Source organism: Arachis ipaensis, chromosome B8, assembly GCF_059453495.1.
Source record: "Arachis ipaensis isolate K30076 ecotype BB chromosome B8, ASM5945349v1, whole genome shotgun sequence".
NCBI classification, from domain to species: domain Eukaryota; kingdom Viridiplantae; phylum Streptophyta; class Magnoliopsida; order Fabales; family Fabaceae; genus Arachis; species Arachis ipaensis.
The window spans coordinates 110,620,216-110,642,470 of record NC_142443.1 but is presented as its reverse complement, the minus strand read 5'-3'; the positions used below and the strand labels follow the sequence as shown (position 1 = coordinate 110,642,470).

General features: G+C 38.6%; 1 protein-coding gene and 1 non-coding gene across 2 annotated transcripts; one reads left to right on the top strand and one right to left on the bottom strand.

Annotated features, from left to right (window-relative positions):
* Positions 1 to 12,263: 12,263 nt before the first annotated feature.
* On the bottom strand, positions 12,264 to 12,371 carry LOC148549252 (small nucleolar RNA R71). The gene has a single exon (XR_015897331.1). It is a non-coding gene; the product is annotated as a small nucleolar RNA R71 (small nucleolar RNA).
* Positions 12,372 to 15,993: 3,622 nt separating this feature from the next.
* LOC148549251 (uncharacterized) lies at positions 15,994 to 17,031 on the top strand. The gene has a single exon (XM_088495703.1). It carries the CDS (start codon positions 15,994 to 15,996, stop codon positions 17,029 to 17,031), a length of 1,038 nt encoding a protein of 345 aa, XP_088351829.1.
* Positions 17,032 to 22,255: the final 5,224 nt, after the last annotated feature.

The window sequence follows — 22,255 nt, the reverse complement described above, 5'->3', positions numbered from 1 at the left end:
CATCTTCTTTTCTGTTTCTGTTTTCCTTTTCCATCATGGAAAAGAAACACTGCTGCTGAGTTAGGAAGAAGGGGGTTTCGGCTGCAGATGGGGCATGGGGAAAACAATGGGTTACCGGGTCATGGGTTAGGGTTTTAGGGTTAGGGGTAAATTGGTAATTTCACTTAAAATTGGGAATAATATAGTAATTGAAACCCAAATTAAATCCAACACTAATTATATATAGAAAATACTATTTGCTCACCAATTTCACAAATTATTTTCAATAAAATGCCCAAATCTAAAAATTAGAAATAGTATACTTAATTTCTTCATTTTCCAAAATAGCGGTAATAATATTTAAAATATTATTTATCTAATCCAAATCATATAAAATCCTTATTATTTCATAACTATCAACCTTATACTTTAAATATAGAAAATAATCCAATAATTATAAAATTGGATAATAATCATAACTTATCTCAAATCCAATAAATCAAAACTTGCCTTAATTATCTTTAATAAAATAATCCCTGAAATTAAGGCTATAAATAACTGTAGGATTTGAGACTTGATCATAATAAGACTTTTCAAATATTCTGGGTCTTACATGATTGCTTAGATTAGGCATTTTATTTTTAATTTTATTTAAATCTTGCTTTAAATATTTTCAAAAAAAAAAATTATTTTATTTTTCTTTATTTCGCTATTTATTTATTTATTTTTTTCCTTTCTTCCGTTTTTTTTCCTTTCGTTTCCCTGTTTCTTTTTTTTATTATTCTACTTCTAAAAAAAAAAACTTACGTCCTTTTTTTTCTTTTTTTCGTTTCGTTTACTTCCCCCCTCCCCTGTTCGTTTCTTTTTTTATTTAGAAAAAAAATAAAAATAAAAATATTTTGATTTATTTTATTTAAAAATTTTTTTTTATCTCTTAATTTTTGAAATTAAGTTTGTTGTCCCTGTAGTAATTTTTCTCTAAAATAAAAAAAATTATCTTCTTTGCTTTCCTATTTTCCACATGGTGCGTTTGATTCTGTTTGGTGTTTTGTGCTAAGGAAAAATAATGGAGAGAGATCACATGGGTTACTACTCACACCCAAGTAGTGATTCATATTATGGTGGATGGAGGAACTATCCAAATTTTGGTTGGCAAAGTCAAAACCAAAGAAACTTCATTGCTCCATGTTCCAACTATCTAGAGCCACCATCTCCATATTCATATCAAGAGCCACCATCAGATATTGAGGCTCCTCAGAAGAAGGGTGTTATGAAAGTAGAAACTCTTAATGCTATTCTTGCTCAGAACAAGCTTATGTCTCAGCAATTAAATCTACTTACTCAACAGATGGGTAGCATACAAGTTTCAGCTATCGACACCCAAAATTCTCTTCAAAAGGTCAATTACATAAGGAGTGCTCCTGGAAATCCCAATAATGATCCCTATTCTAAGACCCACAATCAGGGGTGGAGAAATCACCCAAACTTTGGGTGGAGAGACCAACCTCAGAGACCTCAGAATTTCAACAATAACTCTCAAGGCGGCTTTCAACAGAATAATTTTAATAACCACCGGTTTCAATCAACTCAGCAGGCAAACTCTAAATTCCAAGAAGATTCTAATTGGGAGATGATGATGAATTTTATGCAGGAAACCAGAGCCTCCATTAGAAACTTGGAAGTGCAAATGGGCCAAATAAGCAAGCAATTACCTGAGAGGTCTGCCAGTACATTTCCAAGTGATACAGTGGTGAACCCAAGAGAAGACTGCAAGGTTATTCAATTGAGAAGTGGTAAAGTAGCTGGCTCTGAGACCAAGGGCAATGAAGAATTAGTTGAAAAAGAAAGCCACCAAGAAGAAGAGGTTGAAATTGAGGAAGCTTGCAAGGAGGTGGTAGAATTCAAAGTAGAACAGAAGGGAGTAGAGCTTGCAAGACCTCTTCCAAAGCCATCACCATCCAATACAACATTCAAGTGGGTAAAATTCCTATCCTTAATCCTTACTTTCCCACTTGAATATGGGCTACTGGAGACGGATGGTCAACTTAGAGCTCTTTGTGGCATTAAGAGCAAGAGGAAGATGGTTAGTGGTAAGAGTTGTCAAGCAAGGTTCAATATGGTTGCATGCTCCGAATATAAGTGCAAGAATTGGTGTAGAGCTAATTTGAATGGGTCTAGAAGGTTGTTTGGATGTCTCTATGAGAATTCAGATTGCTTGCCACCCGGTGGGAACAATGGTGATACACAAGAAGACGGGTATAAAAGCAAGGTTTGGGACCCTGGAATTCATTCCCACAATCAACACTCTTGGGACCTTGTCACTTACTTCAACTTTCTCAAAGGCGTTATGCGCCTAGTTTGGGATCCCGGTAGCCATTGGAATTACAAACATTGGTGGAGATTCCTAGATCAGTATAAGCACAAGCCACCATGACAAGGAAGCTCACAACATGTCCAACTTAAGGACTTTAACTAAAAGTGCTTGGTGGGAGACAATCCACCGTGGTATGATCGTTCTTTTTTATTCTTAGTTGTTTTTCGTAATAGTAGTTTTCTTTCTTAGTTGATTTTTATTAAGTTCTTACCAATTTTCTGATCATGCAGCTATTTTATCACAGGAACCGAACACCTCAGGCTTAAAAAAAAAGAGTGCACACGACGCGCACGCGTCGCTGACACGTCCGCCTCAGATGGGTGTGTGTGAAAAAAATAAATTTGACAGAGAGTTGCGAGGGAGTGGCGCTGGAATAATGCCTTTGGCACAAATTGTTCCACGCGACCGTGTCGATGACGCACCCGCGTCATGTAGGAAAACTGCCTCCCACGCGTCCGCGTCACTCACGCGAATGCGTGACCTGCAGAATCGACGTAAAAGAGTGCTTGGGCAGAGAGTTGTGCTGGCTTCGGGCAAGAAGTGTGCTAAAAGCACAAATTTGGTCACGCGAACACGTACCCCACGCGTTCGCGTCGTTTTTTCAATATCGGCCATCCACGCGATCGCGTCACCCACGCGTTCGTGCCACTTCAACAGCGCGCTAACCGCGCGATCGCGTGATTCACGCATCCGCGTCGCTTGCGTCGCACTAATTCCACCCAGTTTTCTTTCCCTCTCTCTCCCAATCTTAATTTTCTCTTATTCTTTTATCCTCTTCTTTTTCTTTCTTTCATAATAAATTATCTCTTTCTATTTTCAGTTCTTCTTTGCTTGAGGACAAGCAAACTTTTAAGTTTGGTGTTGACGCTTCGCTTAAGGGTTTTCTGTTTATTCCTATGGCACCAAAAGGGAGGCGAATCATCTTCACTGAGGAGCACAACCTGAAGAATAAACGATTGCTAGGATAACTAAGGTGGTTGAGTTCCATTTATTTTTTTATTTCTCCCCTCTTTGTCTATGTTATGTTCCGGTTTCCTGTTATTTTACTTTGTTTGCTGCATGATCCTTTATTAGTTAGAATCCTAAGACTAGTTTTATTCTGAAAAGATGTCTCATGTATTGCCCACTAAGCTTGAAATCAAAAAGAAAGAAAAACAGATGTAGTGCATGAGAATTTGAGTTAAATTTTTAGAGTAGTCTCAATTACTTAAATGTGGTGATATTTTCTGTGATTCTGAATGCATGACATGAACAGTGCATATTTTTTGATAGTGAAGTTTATGAATGTTAAAATTGTTGGCTCTTGAAAGAATGATGAAAAAGAGAAATGTTATTGATAATCTGAAAAATCATAAAATTGATTCTTGAAGCAAGAAAAAGCAGTGAAAAACACAAAGCTTGCGAAAAAAAGAAAAATAAAATAAAATAAAATAAAATAAAAAGCAAGCAGAAAAAGCCAATAACCTTTTAAACTAAAAGGCAAGGGTAAAAAAGGATCCAAGGTTTTGAGCATTAATGGATAGGAGGGCCCTAAGGAATAAAATCCTGGCCTAAGCGGCTAAATCAAGCTGTCCCTAACCATGTACTTGTGGCGTGAAGGTGTCAAGTGAAAAGCTTGAGACTAAGCGGTTAAAGTCGTGATCCAAAGTAAAATGAGTGTGTTTAAGAACTCTGGACACCTCTAACTGGGGACTCCAGCAAAGCTGAGTCACAATCTGAAAAGGTTCACCAGTTATGTGTCTGTGGCATTTATGTATCCGGTGGTAATACTGGAAAACAAAATGCTTAGGGTCACAGCCAAGACTCATAAAGTAGCTGTGTTCAAGAATCAACATACTGAACTAGGAGAATCAATAACACTATCTGAATTCTGAGTTCCTATGAATGCCAATCATTATGAACTTCAAAGGATAAAGTGAGATGCCAAAACTGTTCAGGATTGCAGTTGTAAACCCCACTATAAGAGAAGACATGGGCTTAATCGAACTCTCATTCTCATGCAAATTCACGTCCTAAGCTTATATTAGTTTTGGTTGCTTGAGGACAAGCAACAGTTTAAGTTTGGTGTTGTGATGCGTGAGCATCTTTCCTATATTTTCCTAGTGAATTTGCACCTAAATTGTTGAATTTAATTAAGAAATAATTATATTTTAGCCACTATGGATGCTATTTTGAGTTTTGTGCAATTTTATTTATTTTAGGTAGCATTCGGATGGATTTGATGAAGTTTCTGCAGAGAAAGAAAAGAAGCCAAGGAGATGACCAGCGAATACCGACGCGGACGCATGGCTCACGCGATCGCGCAGAATAGAGGAAATCGCAATGACGCGATCGCGTGCCTGACGCGAACGCGTGGACTAGAATATGCACAAATGACACGAATGCGTGGACGACGCGGACGCGTCACATGTGCCACGTGCAGAAAAATGCAGAAAACGCTGGGGGCGATTTCTGGGCTGTTTTGACCCAGTTTCCAGCCCAGAAAACACAGATTAGAAGCTGCAGCATGGACAATTCAAGTGGTCCCCATCCATCCATTGAAGATTTGATTATTTAAATTAATTCGAATTTAAATTCAAATTTTAATTCTAGGAAAAGATATTATTTTAATTTTTAGTTTTAGATATTAGATTTTTAAATTTATTAGGATTAGTTATAAAAGGAGGAAGCTTTCCTTCCTTTGTAGAGAGGTCCTGGGAACATTCCACCTGATCCCATCAGGTCAACATAATTGACAATCCTAATTTTCTCTCTTTTCTATGAGCAACTAAACCTCCACTGTTAAGGTTAGGAGCTCTATCTATTTCTATGGATTGATTTTATTGCTTTTTCTATTTTAATTTATGTTTTGATTTATATTTCAATAATTGTTTTCGTTCTTTATTTTATGAACTTGGGTGGAACGGAAGTATGACCCATGTTCTATTTGAGTTCTTGTAAAACTTGCAAAAGCTCTTTACTTGAACAATAGCTTGAAAACATATTATCCTGAATTTCTAATTGTTTGTATTTAACGAGATACGTGACATATAATCCCCTTATTTGTGGATAATTAGGATTCTTGTGGCATATAAACTGGAATTCGATTATCACCCTCTAATTGGAATCAATTGACCAAGGAATTGGCAGTTGATGAATCTTAGAGGAGACTAGGAAGGTCTAAGGAATTAGGGTCTAGTCATAAATAGTTTGCCATGAATTAAATCTTAGATGATTAAAATTAGTTAATAAGAAAAGTCAATCCAGAAAATAGATAACTCTAAAACCTTAACTGTCTTCTCCATATATTATTCCCATCTTAATTACTTGCCCTTCTTCAATATTTTTGATATTGTTTAATGTCTTTTGTATTGCATCTCAACACCAATTTTTGTTTGTCTAACTAAGTCTATCAAACACTATTGTTGCTTAGTCCATCAATCCTCGTGGGATCGACCCTTACTCACGTAAGGTATTACTTGGTACGACCCGGTACACTTGCCGGTTAGTAAGTGTGGTTGTAAAATAACCGCACCACCCTTGCATTTAAACTTTGAGCAAACAAACATGTTGAACCTTGCTTGACAACTCCAACCACTAACCATCTTCCTCTTACTCTTAATGCCACAAAGAGCTCTAAGTTGACCATCCGTCTCCAGTAGCCCATATTCAAGTGGAATTAGAAAGCTAAGGGATATGAATTTTACCCACTTGAATGTTGTGAAAGGATGATGGCAACTTAGGGGGAGGTATTTCTAACGAATTTGCAAGCTCCACTCCCTTGTGCTCTTCTCTGACAACTTCTACCTCTTTGCAAGTTTTTTCAATATCAACCTCTTCCTTTTGGTAGCTTTCTTCCAATTCAATCTCTTCTTCATTGCTCACCAAGGGCATGGGAGGCTGTGCTTCTTCTTCTTTAATCTCCATCTCTTGACCAACCTCTTCCAAGTCTTCAACTATGATATGCCTTGGAGGTTGTACACCCTCCTCAACATCAATTTCAATCGCCTTGGACGGAGGTTCTATAACCTGACTTTGCCATGGAGGTTTAGCATCTCCTAAGTCTGCAACCACTTCTTCCTCTGCAACTATTATGGCTTCCTCCACTTGTTCCAATACAAAGCCATGCTCCTCATTGTCCACCGAAGTTTCTAGTGTCTCCTTCATGCTACGCTCTTCTTTTGATTCTCCACATGTAGCCATGGGAGTACTCTGAGTGCTCAGATGTTGGGAAGCTAATTTATTTACCACCTCGGTTAAGGCAGTAGTGAGTTCCAGTACGTTCCTTTGCATCTTCACTTGTCCTTGAAGAAGAACACGAAGTTTGTCATCCATTTGAGAGACGACCCGAGGTTTGAATAGTTCGGTTATTTTTATTGGGGTTCGTTACTTGTGACAACCAATTTTTTGCATGAGAGGATTGTTTGTTGTTTAGAAACTATACTTGCAACGAGATTTCAATTGTGAAATTCTAAACCATACGAAAAATATGTTCATCAGTCATTCAGCATTTGGCACTTGTGACGCGTACGCGTCATCCATGCATGCGCGTCGCCTCGCTCGCACCCAAGACCACTCTTCCACGTGTACGCCTCGTCCATTCGTGCACGTGGCCTTGCAGAAACTTTACCCTCACGCGTACGCGTCATCCATGCGTGCACATGCTCCTTCAAAATTGTCGCTCTCCCGCGTACGCATTACCCATGCATACGCGTCACCAGCCAAATATCACTTTGACGCGTACGCATCATCTACGTGTACGCGTTGCCAGCTAAATTTTCCTCTACTATTGCAGGCGCTCTTGGTGAAGAACGGAGCCCTTCTGAAGGGGAGCGTAGCGCCAAAGGCGCTCTTCTCTTGGATGCTCCTTGTTTTCCTTTGCTTCTGCTTTGCCTATCATCAAGCAAATAAGTGCATCAATGTAATATACAAGATGATCTTTATATACTAAGTGTGCTAATAATACTCAAAATTAAAACTTCATTTAGTGTGATCTATTTTATCATATTTACCTTGTATATTAGCTAAAATTCACCTATGCTTGAGATTTTATTTCATGCAAAGATAGTTCATGCTATTACTTATTTATTAACAAAGTTTGTATGAAAACTAAACAAAAATCTATTAAAATAACAACTAAAATAGGCAATGATGCACCCGTATCACACATACGCGTGGGTGACGCGTACGCATGGCTGGGTGTTCTATTTTTCAAAATATTTTAATTTCTTGCACCAAACCAACCATTTTCAAACCTCCAAACAGCTACCAAAACACCATAAAACCTTATTTAACATACTAGACTACTAGATAAACTCAACAAACTAACATAAACATGAAATTAAACTAATTTTACCAATATTTACAAAAGTGAAAAATGAAAAGAGTTTACCATGGTGGGCTGTCTCCCACCTAGCACTTTTGTTTATTATCCTTAAGTTGGACTTATGGGAAGCTCCTTGTCACGGTGCCTTGTGCATGAATTCAACCTCGAACATCCATCAATGCTTGGACTTCCAATAAGCTCCATCATTCAAAATTAATAGTGTTCATACCCTGGACCGAGCTATAAGGTCCGGGTAGGACTAAAGCAGATCGACCGACCTCTTTAAAGGTTGGCTCACCACCGACCTCTTCATAAAGAGCTCGGACAAATCACCACAGAGGCCCAAGAAGGCCCAAAGTAAAAAGAACCACCGCTCACTAGAAGGCGGTTAGCCAAAGATAATGATCTCACCCACAAAAGATAAGATAAGACAATAAACTTATCTCAAAGGATGATCATCAGGCACTACTATAAATACACTAGAGCATCCAGGAGTAACTCATATTCCAATTCTACAAAAAACCTACCTGAAGCCCGTACTGACTTTAGCATCGGAGTCTCTTGCAGGTTGATAAACCTCGATTTTGTGGTTTATCTTGTGCTTATTTTGGGGGATTTTATCATCTTTTCTCACATTTATTCAATGAAATAGCATGGTTTTGTAATTCTCCCTAAATTTGTGCTTAAATGTGAAAACATGATTTTTAGGCCTAAAAATAGCTAAATTTAATCCACTTTAATTCCATTCGATGCCTTGATATGTTTGTTAAGTGATTTCAGGTTTAGAAGGAAAGTATTGGATGGAAGAAGTGAGGAGAAAAGCATGCAAAGTGGGAGAACTCATGAAGAAATGAAGGAACCGTAAAGCTGTCAAGCCTGATCTCTTCGCACTCAATCGACCATAACTTGAGCTACAGAGGTCCAAATGAGGCAGTTCCAATTGCGTTGGAAAGCTAACATATGGGGCTTCAAAATAATATAAAATTTGCCATATTTTGTTTCACATATAGGGGCGCGAACGCGCCATGTACGCGTGCGCGCTGATGCTGCACATGGCCCATTAAAAGTGAAATCGCCCCCAGTGATTTCTGAAGCATTTTGGGCCCAATCCAACTCATTTCTTATGCTATTGAACCCAGGGATTGAAGGGGGGAATAAACGAAGTAGTCATAGTTTAGTTTTCATCATGTTTTAAGTTAGAATTATAGAGAGAGAAGCTCTCACTTCTCTCTAGAATTTAGGGTAGTTTAGGTTTAATTTTCTTAAATCTAATTTTCAATTCTTGTTTTGATTTAGTCTTCCCTTTTAATTTCTTGTTACTACATCTTTGTTCTTCTAGTTTTACTTGTCATTTCTTATTTTGCTCTCTTTAATGTTGATGAACTCTTGTTGGATTTGATTTATTTTTAATGCAATTTAATGTTTGATGTTCTTTTATTGAGGATTTAAGTTGTTGATTTACTTTTCTTGTAATTGGTAGTTGATAGATTTTACTATTTCTTGTCATTTATTATGCTTCCCTTTTATGCCTTCCAAGTGTTTGACAAAATACTTGGTTGGATGTTAGAGTAGATTTTGAGCATTCTTGGCTTGGAGAGAGTAATTAGGCAATCTTGAGTCATGAAAACCCAACTCATGTTGGTGATCTAGAATTGTTTGCTAATATTATTTCCATTGACGCTAATCTTTTGCTAATTTAATTAGTAAGTTGATTAGGACTTTTGGATTGAGATTAGCTAGTCTTATTAGACTTTCTCTCATGGAAGATAATATGATATCTTCTTCCAATGTTGGAGATGACGTAATAAGATAAATTCTTTTTTATTATTGTGATATGATTGATTAATCTTGTTTGAATTTCTCCCTATGTGTTGATGTTGACTAAATAAGATGAATTGATCATTGCATGACTAGGATAGAAATCCTATGATCTCAAACCTTGCCATGAATGTCTCTCTTTATTAATTTCTCTCTTTACTTTTCTTGTCATTTAATTTCTTGCCCTCTCACCAAATCAAACCCCCCTTACATCTTCATAGCCAATAATTGAGCACTTCATTGCAATTCCTTGTGAGACGACCCGGAGTTTAAATTCTTCGGTTAATTTTCATTTGGGGTTTGTTACATGTGACAAAACCAAAATTTAATTTGATGTGAGAGTTGTTTGTTGGTTTGGAGCTATGCTTACAACGAAGTTCTTATTTCTACAAGAGAAATTCTAGACCGACAACAATTCTCGCTATCAAATTGATGGTGCCGTTGCCGGGGAGTTGCAATGGTGTTATGTTATTGGCTATTGTATATATGTTAATATGCTTCTTTGCTAGTTTTTGCTTGTTTTAGGAGTTAGCTTTTATTAGTTCTTACTAGTTTTGTTTTTATTTTCTCTTGCTATTATGAATTCTCATCACTTTGGCTATGAGTTTGGTTCAAATTATGTTGTAGGAAATGGGAGCTACAATGACAATATGCATCAAGGATGGATGATAAACTACTATTTTATAGTTTATATTGTGTTTAATTGTGTGGTTTTGTCATGATCCTTGCCCACTTATTCATCAATTTAGCATGCATTTAGATTTCCTTCCTAAATTCAGTACATGTTTGAAAATTACTTCCTAGAGACCTTAATTATTTACTTTTAATTCTCCTTTATTCCATTCGATGCCGTGATCTGTGTGTCAAGTGTTTCAGGCCTTATAGGGCATGAATGAGATGGAGATTGGAGAGGAAGCTAGCAAAAATGGAAGGAACACAAGAATTTGAGGAGATAACCAGCGAGAAGTGACGCGGTCGCATGGCTCACGCGACCGCGCAAAGGAATGCAAATCGCAGCGACGCGGCCGCACGGATTGGAAAGCGCAAGTGACGCGGTAGCGTGGACGACGCGAATGCGTGGAGAGGAAAAAGCGCAAGCGACGCGTCCGCATGGATGACGCGATCGCGTGACATGTGCGATCTGCATAATCTGCAGAATTCGATGGGGGCGATTTTGGACCTTATTTCGGCCCAGTTTTTGGCCCGGAACAGCAGACTAGAGTCAGAGAATATGCAGAAACAACACGCACATTCATTCAGTAGTTTTAGATCTAGTTTTTTCACTCTCTTAGGTTTTTCTCTCTAGTTTTTAGAATTTTAATTTTCAATTGGTCTTAGCATTGGAACATTAAGAAGAGTTATTTCCTCATCAAGACTTCATCACTCTAGTTTGTTCTCTTAACTTGGTTTTATTCTTCCATGTTCTTTGTTATGTTCAATTTTGTCATTTAGATACTTTTATGATTAATTAATGCAAGGATTATTTCTCTTTAATTCAATTTCAATTCCAATAATCATGTCTTCTTTTAATTCCCTCTCATGTGCCATGGATTCTTTATTTACAATGCGTGAGTAGTTTCATTACTTGATAGGGAGTTGATTAAAAGGAATTCTTAAGTTGGAAGGATTGAAGGAGAAATTTATAGTTGGGTTAAATGTTGGATTGCTATCCTATCACCAACGCCAATCCCTTTGAACTAAGTGGGTTCTAACTCGTGAATAGATCTGGCAGTCCAACTTGTTTGACTTTCCCTTACCTAGTAAAGGATAACCAAACAGAGTAACCGTTAATTATAAATCAATCTTAAAAATCACTCCATCAATGATAGAGGTTCTAACTAATCAATTCCCAGTCAAGGTTTTTATTTATATTATTTAAAATTCCTCAATTTAAATTCCAATTTACTTAGTTCAACTTCTTGGAACATCTGATTAATAAAACAGCACACTTTTCTGCAACTCGTTGGGAGACGACCTGGGACTTAAAACTCCCAGTAATTTTAATTTAAACTCTCTGTGACATATTTCTAAATTGATAGGCAGATTTTCGGTGAGTTAAGAACTATACTCGCAACGTAACCATTTTAATAAATTTTTAATTCACCAGCTTCTGCTTCCCATCAATTTTTGGTGCCATTGCCGGGGAATTGCAATAGAGTGCTAATTTTATTAATTAGAATTTATTTATTTGCATTTTATTTAATTTTGCTACTATGAGCTGCATGTTTCTTCCGTCAAATGACACGTTCACTTCCTGATCCGCGCTTGCTAATATTCGATCCTGAAATTGAAAGAACAATTTCACGAATAAGGCGAGAACAGCGTAGGTTAGCCCGCTCTGAGGGCGGATCTGAAAGTGAATTTGAGGAAGAAACCAGCCCCCGTTCTACTGATTCGGTTGTTTTACGCGTAGAAAACATGGCAGCTAGAAGAGTTACCATTCAAGAGGAAGGAGCCCCTGATTTTACAATGCAACCGTTTCAAGCGCATCATCCAGCGGTAGCTACCGATTTTGAAATAAAGACCGCACTGCTGAATTTGATGCCCAAGTTTCATGGCCTACCTTCTCAAGAGCCTATCAAGCACTTGAGAGATTTTCAGGCAGCCTGTTCTACTGTCAGGCGTGATGGCACTGATGAAACTTCAATTCTGCTGAAAGCTTTTCCGTTCTCTCTTGAGGGAAAAGCAAGAGAGTGGTACTACACTCAACCTCTAGCAAATGTATCCAACTGGGATACATTCAGAAAGGAGTTTCTGGAGAAATTCTTTCTATCTGAAGTTACTGATAAACTAAGGAAGGATATCTCTACAATTGTTCAGGATGACAATGAGACTCTCTTTGAATAGTGGGAGCGCTTCAATAATCTTCTGGAAGCATGCCCCCAGCACATGATTGACAAGATCGTGCTACTCAGCTATATCACACAAGGTATGAGGCCCCAAGATAATACCACATTGGAAAGTGCCAGCAATGGGTCTATGAAGAAGTAAAAGACCACTGATGAAGCTTGGCAATTGATCAGTGATTTAGCTGAATCTACTCGGAACCACAGACAGAAGCAAGGTCGTTCAAAAGCCATTGCAGAAGTATCTTCTGGCATAGAGACTGCTGCTCTAAATCGAAGCATCTGTGAGATGACCAACCTACTGAAGCAAATGCAGTTGAATCAACAAGCTCAGCAAACTCAACCGCAACAAAACCAACAACTAGTTCCACAAAGAATTTGCGGAATTTGTGCTGATTACAGCCACTACACTGATGAATGCCCGCAGCTCCAACAAGAAGACAACATGGTGGCATCCACTCACAACTTCTATGACCGCCCCAACCAAGGGTACAATCAAAGTGGAAATAATAACCGTGGATGGCAGGACAATTCAAACCAGAATTGGAGGGACAGCAATAATAGGGGAGGCAGAGATAATCAGGGAAATCAGAGGTGGAATAATAACAACAACAGGCAGCAAAATCAACCTTACCGAGCACCTCACCTGAGGCAAAACCAAGGACCACCGAACAATCAGCAGCAAACCTCTCAGTTTACTCATTCTTCTGTATCTTCTAATGAAGATTTATTACAAGCTTTTGAGAAAAGACAACTGGCCATGGAAAATACCATCGTGAACAATATTAACGCCAGTCTGAATGGTTTCACCTCTACTCTACAAGCTTTATTGACACAACTTGGTTCAGCACAAAATTCCAGTAACCAACCTTCAAGCACCGCTGGAATCCCCTCTCAACCATTACCCAATCCAAAGGGAGGCATTAATGCCATCACCCTGAGGTCCGGAACCACACTGCAGGAGAAGAATCAGGAGGAACCAAGCTCACCAGAATACGCCTCAGCTGAAGAGGTGGTGGAAATCGAAGATGTTAAAGAGGAAGAGGATATACAGGACATGGCTGAAGAAGAGATAGCTCAACCACAGGAAGAAGCACCAAAAGGCACAGGCACCACAGAAAACACTACTCCTATTCCATTTCCACAACTTGTAAGGAAGCCCAGGAAGCAGCTGGAACCTGATCCTAAAATGGTAGAAATATTCAAAAAGGTTGAGGTAACTGTTCCCCCTGTTTGATGTTATTCAGCAGGTACCTAAATATGCAAAGTTTCTAAAAGACTTATGTATCCATAAAGACAAAATTAATGAATTAGAAACTATTCCTTTAGGTAGTTCTATATCTGCTTTAATGGGAGGATTACCCGAAAAATGTAGTGATCCAGGTCCTTGCATAATTAGTTGTACTATTGGTGGTGTAGTAATTTATGATTGCATGTGTGATTTAGGAGCATGTGTCAGTATAATGCCTTTGTCTATATATGATGTTTTAAGGCTCCCTCCCTTAAAAAGGTCGGCAGCTCGTTTTGTGTTAGCAGATAAAAGCATTATCACAGTGGCTGGAGTTGCTGAAGATGTTTTGGTGAACATTAAAGGGCTCACATATCCCACTGATTTTAATATCTTGGAGATGCCCCATGATGACAAGTCATCTTAGCCTAGTTTCACTAGTCTTTTTCTTTTGTTTTCAATTGATTTTATGCACTTTCTTGAGCCATAAGTAAGCCAATTGAGTAGAATTTCATGTTTCCTTTGATTCAATCAACCATGGAAGAATTAATGCAATTTCATGAGATTTTGTGCTATAATTGTCATATACTATGAAAGAATAACAATCTCATGATTTTGAGCATAGCTTTGATATGTTTGGTTGATTGATGATAGGGGAAAAGAGCTTTGAAGAAGGTTGAAGAAAGAAGGAATGGCTAGGAGCAAGAGAGAACAAAAAGCTTGAGCCAAAGTTTGCCTCAAACTTTAGCTCAAACTTTTGGAAAATTTGAAATCTCCCTGGAAGAAGCAAAAGCTTGTGCCAACGTTTGCCTCAAGCTTTTTGGCAAATGTTGGCACCACACACCAACACCCTGGAGGAGAAAAGCTTGCGCCAACGTTTGCCTCAAGCTTTTTGGCAAACGTTGGCACCACACACCAACACCCTGGAGGAGAAAAGCTTGCGCCAACGTTTGCCTCAAGCTTTTTGGCAAACGTTGGCGCCACCATCAACACACCCAGGAGAGTAAAAGTTTGTGCCAACGTTTGCCTCAAACTTTTTGGCAAACGTTGGCGCCACAAGGCATACAAGAAGGCTCAACGTTTGGCTCAAAGTTTGACCTCAAACTTTAGCCCAAACGTTGGTAGCAGCAAAAGGGGGCAGCTGATATGAAAAGCTTGAGCCAAAGTTTGCCTCAAACTTTGACTCAAGCTTTTATGATTCATGGCCCGGTTCAGAATGGGTTTCTCTCCAACTCCAAGAGCAATCAACAGAGACTTTTATCAACCCAATTCCATCAAAAGAAAAGGCCCAATTCAAGGCTTGAAGACCATTTGAAGAAAGTGTATAAATAGCTTAGGATTTAAGTTTTCAGAGAGCTTTCCTTTTAGTTTTGGCTGAGTAGTTTTGGAGAGCTTTTGGTTAGGAGTTATTTGGAGATTCTGAGTCTTGGGGAAGGAGAATTGAATTCTCTTCCTCTTAGTTTTTTTGCTTTCAATTTCATTTACAATTTGTCTTGGATTTTGGGTTGGAGAAGTGAAGGAATTCTGTTTCAATCTCATCCTGAGATTTCTCTGTTTTATTTACTGCATAATTGAATTTCAATTTCTGTTCATTGCCTCTTCTTCTACTCATTCTGCAATTTACTTTTCTTTATTTCTTGCAATTGAATTCTACGTTTGGATCTAGGAAGGCATTGAGATCTAGACTCGGTTATCTAGTCTCTTGGGTCCTGAGATCTGGAGTTTTCATTTTAAATTCTCTGTTTAATGTTTTTCAAGTTCATTTACATTTCCGTTTTAGATCCGGTTCAATTCAATTCTTCTTCTACTTTTCAGTTCAGTGCAATTTACTCTTCCTTGTTTAAATTCTGCAAACCCACTTCTTAATTCCCTTTATAATTCAAGTAATTTACATTTCTTGCACTTTAAGATTCAGCCATTTACATTTCTTGCAATCTAAGTTTCTACAATTTACATTACTTGTTCTTTAAGATTCAGCTTATTTACTTTCTTTGCTCTTTAATTTTCTGCAATCTACCCCTCTCCGTTTACATTTCAAGCAATTTAGTTTCTGCAATCACAAATCACCCAACCAATACTTGATTCGCTTGACTAAATCAACCACTAAACTAAAATTTCTCAATCCTTCAATCCCTGTGGGATCGACCTCACTCCCGTGAGTTATTATTACTTGATGTGACCCGGTATACTTGCCGGTGAGATTTGGGTGTTTGGAATCCATTTTCCGAAAATACTCATCAAGTTTTTGGCGCCGTTGCCGGGGATTGAAATAGATTGACAATGATTAAGTGAAGTGGAGATCTAGATCAAGCACTTTTTCTTTTCTGTTTCTCTAATTTTTGACTGACACACTAACTGTTTGAAATTTTGCTTAAGCTAACTAAAACTTCATTCTAGCAATAGATTGAAGTGTTACTGGTGGTGTTTCTTTTGTTTTGTTTGTATGTCAGGTACAGGGAGAGCCACTCCTGTTTTATCTGAAACTGACCAGAGAACTCTTAGAAGGTTAAGAAGAGCTGAAAGTGGGAAAAATATTGTTGGAGAGGAAGAATCTGAGGAAGAATATCACGAGATGGAAGGAGATCCATCTAATCCAGGAGGAGGGGTTAACAATAACCCACAACAGAGAAGAGTACTGGCCTCCTATACTTTTGCAAATGCTAGACATTGTGGAAGCAGCATTCTCACCCCTAATGTCAATGCAAATAACTTTGAACTGAAGCCACAACTCATCACATTGGTCCAAAATAACTGCTCGTTTGGAGGAGGACCATTGGAGGATCCAAACCAACATTTATCCACTTTCTTGAGAATTTGTGACACAGTTAAAAGCAATGGAGTGCACCCTGACATATACAAGCTGTTGTTATTTCCATTCTCTCTCAGGGACAAGGCCACTCAATGGCTAGAAACATTTCCGAAGGAAAGCATTAACACTTGGGATGATTTGGTGAGCAAGTTTCTTGCCAAGTTTTACCCCCCTCAAAGGATCATCAGGTTGAAGACTGAGGTGCAGACATTCACGCAATTGGATGCTGAAAATCTGTATGAGGCATGGGAGAGATATAAGGCTCTGCTGAGGAAATGTCCACCAGAAATGTTCACTGAGTGGGACAAGCTACAGAACTTCTATGAAGGACTCACTCTAAAGGCTCAAGAGGCACTTGATCACTCAGCTGGAGGATCATTGCAACTGATGAAAACTGCAGAAGAAGCTCAAAATCTTATTGACATGGTGGCTAATAATCAGTATTTCTTTGCGCATCAAAGGCAACGCCAACCATCACAAAGGAGAGGAGTAATGGAGTTAGAAGGAGTGGACTCAATCTTAGCTCAAAACAAAATGATGCAGCAACAGATTCAGCAACAATTTGAGCAAATGGCCAAAAGAATTGATGGCCTACAAGTAGCATCAGTGAGTGCCACAAGTCAACCAACCACTCCTTGGGGGCATAATGAGGAGAACCAAGAGGAACAATAGCAAGAGCAAGTGCAGTATATGCACAACCAAGGTTCAAATGAGGTGTATGGTGATACCTACAATCCATCATGGAAGAACCACCCAAACCTCAGATGGGGGGATAACCACAACCAAAACCAACAACCATGGCAGAGGAACTCAAACTCAAACACCTTAAGAAACAACCAAAACCACAACCAGCAGCAGACTAACCAAAATCCCTACAGAAAACCCAAAAATAACTATCCCAACTCTAACCATTATCCATCCAATAACTAACCTACCAACCAAAGCACTTACCATCAACCATCAGCACCCCATAACCAAGCAATTTTACAAGACTCTCAGAGGATTACTAATCTGGAGATGCTCATGGAAAAGATGATGAAGAACCAAGAAATGACCACAAAGAACCAGGAAGCCTCCATGAAGAGCCTAGAGAGGCAGATTGGGCAAATCTCCAAGCAAATTTCTGTTGAGAGACCTTCAAGCTCACTGCCGAGTGACACAATCCCAAATCCTAAGGAAGAATGCAGGGCTTTGATTCAAAAAGGGCTTCCTCCTAAGCTTGAAGACCCCGGGAGCTTCTTGCTGCCTTGCACCGTTGGGGAATTAACCATCACTAAGGCAATGTGCGATCTAGGAGCAAGTATTAACTTAATTCCCTCCTCTTTGGTGAAAAAGTTGCGTATAGAGGAAGTTAAACCGGTACAGATGTCTCTAGAACTGGTAGATAAGTCAATGGTATACCCCAGGGGTGTAATTGAAAACCTTCTAGTCAAGGTGGACAAATTCATATACCCTGCAGACTTTGTGGTTCTAGATTCAGATGAGGATGAAAGTAACTCCATCATACTTGGGAGACCGTTCTTGGCCATTGCTAGGGCCATCATAGACGTAGAGCAAGGAGAATTAACTCTCAGAATGCATGATAAGAGTGTCACTCTGAGAGTATTACCAGAAGCGCAGTTCAGTGATGAGAAGAAAGACTATATGGAACTCGACAAGGAAGAATCACAGTTAAAGGAAGAAAGCAACAAGGCGATTCACAGCAACATCCCAAGGCAAAAGATTGTGCAGAATGATGCAGAAGTTCAAGAGGATATTGGAGTATTGGCCACTGAGAAGAGAGATCTCCAAAGTAAGCCTACGGCCAAAGAAGAAAGATCAACAAAAGAAAGGAAGAAACACAGAAACAAAACAAAAAGGGGTTGGAAGAACAGAAAGATTCCAACAGAAGGGCTTTCCAAGGGTGATAAAGTGCAATTGATCTATCAACAACTGGGAGCAAGCCAACAGACGGATGACTATTACACTATCAGCAATATACTCTCATTAGAGCATGCTGAAATTGAACACCAGAGAACAAAGAGGAGGATCACAGTCAGGGGAGACAAGTTGAGGCACTACAATCATCAACCACCATAAAAGAAAGCCCCAGTGTCAAGCTAGTGACAATAAAAGAACGCTCCATGGGAGGCAACCCATGATTTAAGATTTATGTCATTTTAAATTCAATAAGCTATGATCACCTGAGCATGATTTTTTTCTTTTCATGAACGTACTTAATGAATGCATGCACTGTTTTGAAATATATGCTAAGATTTCTAAGTTTGGTGTGCCTTCAAGCACACCAAACAAGTGTTACAAACATTTTCATACTATATGCTTAGTTATCCTGATGAAGCATATGACCAAACACTAAGTTTGGTGTCTGCATAGGTGGATATTTTCAGAAGATCAAAATTTTTTTTCTCTTCATGAAAATTAAAAATCATGCACCAATGATCATACGTTGTTACTTTCTGAGACTTTACAATTGAAAAGAAATCATATTCTGTGATGAAGGCATCAATTGTGATTTACTGTTGGCATCTCACATTTACCCCTTAACAAGAGACAAGTTTGGTGTTCATCAAACCTTGATGCACTGATTAAGGGACACAATTAATCCTTCATGAAAAAAAAAGAGAAAAAGAAAAATTATAATGAAAGCATTTCTTATAAATATTTAACCAAGAGTGACATTGGGATTTCAAGAACACTAGTTGGAGGAAGAAACATTTTTAAACTATATGACCAAACATTAAGTTTGGTGTCCTCCAAGAAAAGTCACGATTAAAATGGATATAAGGAATGAGAGTTCACATAGTTGTTAATAAAGGAAGTATTCTTGCCACGGTTTGATAATGTTGATCTTTGTTGTCTTGTTGTGATGGTTAGGTGGTCAAAGAACACTCAATGAAAGAGACAAGACAAAGGGAGAGCATAGCATGAGGACAAAATCCCATCACATGCCTCAAAAAGTGAATCTGCCCACTCCTTGGAATGATCACGTTGAAAATCATTGAAGAAGCAAATTTTGTCCTCATTCACCCTCACATGCACACCTTTGATTCGCATAGTATCCAATTGCATCCCAGGCCTCCATTGTTCATTTAAGTAATCATAACACACCACCTTCAAGCCATGCACATAACCGAAGAGTTGCACACTCCCTGCACTCCAACCATTCAAACTCCATTCCCTTCATCATTCTTCATCATATAAGCTCAGCCTCAAATATTTTCTTTTCCTAAAACACATCCAAATCTCCAACATTCTTCACACTCCCTTTAACCTCAAGAAGATCAACCAATCAAGTGATCATGGCCTCTTCCTCAAGAACCAAACGAAGAAAAGGAAAAGAGCCCGTGGTGGAGGAGAGTACACCTGAATATGACCGATGGAGATTTAAATCTTGGTACCATCAGTTACAAATTGAATGGATGAATGAGAAAAAAATATATCCAGAGGTTCCACTCTTGCTACCAGATGAAAGGTGTCAAGAAATGAAGGACAAGATTAAAAAGAGGAAATGGGAAGAACTCGTCTCACCCATCACTCGGGTCAATGCAAATATCATAAGAGAGTTCTATGCCAACATCCCAAGACTTAACACGGGTGAAGCCCCAACGTACAAGAGCTATGTACGGGGGACGGAAGTAGACTTTAGTTTAGATGCCATCAAGAAAGTCTTGGGACTAAAAGCAGTTCGCTTTGGTGAACCGGGATACCACCAAAGGGTAAATGGAGATCTGGATTATGATAGAATTTCTAGAGATATTTGTATGGTGAACTCAGAGTGGGAAGGAGATGCCAAAAATAAATACAAGTATCTGAGGAGAGGAAACCTCACCCCGGAAGCAAAGGGATGGTATGAGCTATTGAAAAGATCAATTCTGGGCACAGTAAACACCTCAGATGTCAACAAGAAAAGAGTTGTTATGTTGCATTGCATCATGGTGGGAGGAGAGGTGAAGGTTCATGAAATCCTTGCAAAGGATATTCAAAAACTTGCAGAGAAAAACTTGGCTGGGTCTTGGTTGTACTACCCAAGCACCATTATGCGGTTGTGCGCAAGAGCTAAAGTGCCAATGGAGAACGATAACCCAACATGGTTGAACCCGGACATGCCTATAACCATTGAAAGAATGATGATGGTTACTGAAGCGCAGCAGAGCCGAAGACCACACGGAAGAAGGCAAAGAGAAGAACCAATGGAGGAAGAAGAATTACAAGAGGAAGAAGAGCCACAAGAGGAAGAGGAACAGCAACACATTCCACCACATAACACTCTGGATATGACTCAGATGCAGAAAGCAATTGGAAGATTATCACAACAGTACTTGAGAATTCAAGAAAGACAAGAGGAATACCATTCACAGTACATGAAAAACCAACAAGAGCAAGAGGAATGGCAGCTGAAAATGATGAACAAACAAAGTGACTTTGTGTCAAAATTCTTCGTGATGCAAGAAGAGCATGCTTTTCAATCTCACGAATCATTTGGAAAGTTGGCACAAATGCAAGCTGAAAATATGAGGGCTCTCAAAGAGTTCACAACCCTCCAAGATGCAAGATATGAAGTCCAAGCCGACTACAACATAAATAGTCAAATCAAAATGAACTATATTGGAGAGCATCTGCACAACATGGATCCAGCATTTCCAACTTTCGATGAATTCTTCAAAGGGAAAAGTGAGATAGAAGTAAGCAAGGCTATGAGACTTGAAGATAGAGTAGAGGAGGTGATGAATAGAGCTGGGTTCTGGCGGGGTCAACAGACAACAGACATGGACACAGAGAACACTAACAACCAAGTGTATGAAAGAAGAAAGAAAAAGCATGACAAATGAAAGGTGGACTTGCTCCTTATTCATCACTACAAAGAAAAAAAAAAGCATGCATCCTATCTGTTTAAAATAGTCTTTGCATTATGTTTGTTTCCCTTAAAATAAGTAAGCTAGTCTAAGTGTGTGCTTGTGTGTTTACTTTCACTTAACAAAAAGCATGCTTTGTCCCCTGCATCTTTAATTCAATAAAAGAAATGTTTGAATGTGAAGTAAGATAGTTCTCTGTTAGATAGAAGTACAATAAAAGTAAGTGGTGGTATGTATGTGTGATTGTATGATAGCTCACTTTTAGTGAATAAGAGAACTAGGATGTCTCCTTCTAAGTAGAAAGTGGCCTACTGTCTATGAATCTCAATCAAATAAAAGTCCTTGGTTAAAAAGAAAAACAAAAAGAGAAAAGAAATAGCCAAAGAGTGGCAACAGAACAAAAGAAAATAAAAAGAAACAAAGCTAGACACCAATAGCTTGAACCTTAGAATATATGCATGTGGTGTCTTTGTACTAGGATCTGCTTGGATTATTAAGTTCTTTGGAGTGCATCAACACTTGGTGACTTGGGTTAACTAACCCGGGATCATCAGCTGAAAGTCCACTATCAAGAGCAACCTAACTACAAGGCATTTAGTAACCCAAAGAGGTGCTGGGCATCAATGTTTTAAGAAGGAATGTGAGCCAAGTGTCTATAGTGAATAATGTGTCAAGTATAAAGAAAGAAAAGAACTTGTTACACATGACACTGAACTAAAGCTTAGAGAGAAAAATAATAGTCAAGGACAAAGGAATAATGAGAGGTCATAGCAGTGTGTTGCTTGATGCTTGAAGGAGACTTTCTAGGCCTAAAAGTCAATAAGAAGTGAGTGTTTACATATCCACATAAAACCCCATGAACTACCAATAATACTCTGCTAGCATGAACATCCTCTTCCATTTCATTCTTTCTTCTCAATAATTCTTTTCTTGCTTGGGGACAAGCAAGTTTTAAGTTTGGTGTTGTGATGACAAGTCATCTTAGCCTAGTTTCACTAGTCTTTTTCTTTTGTTTTCAATTGATTTTATGCACTTTCTTGAGC

Coding starts and splice junctions, on each gene's coding strand:
- LOC148549251 (XM_088495703.1), top strand. CDS start 15,994: ATGTCAGGTACAGGGAGAGCCACTCCTGTTTTATCTGAAACTGACCAG.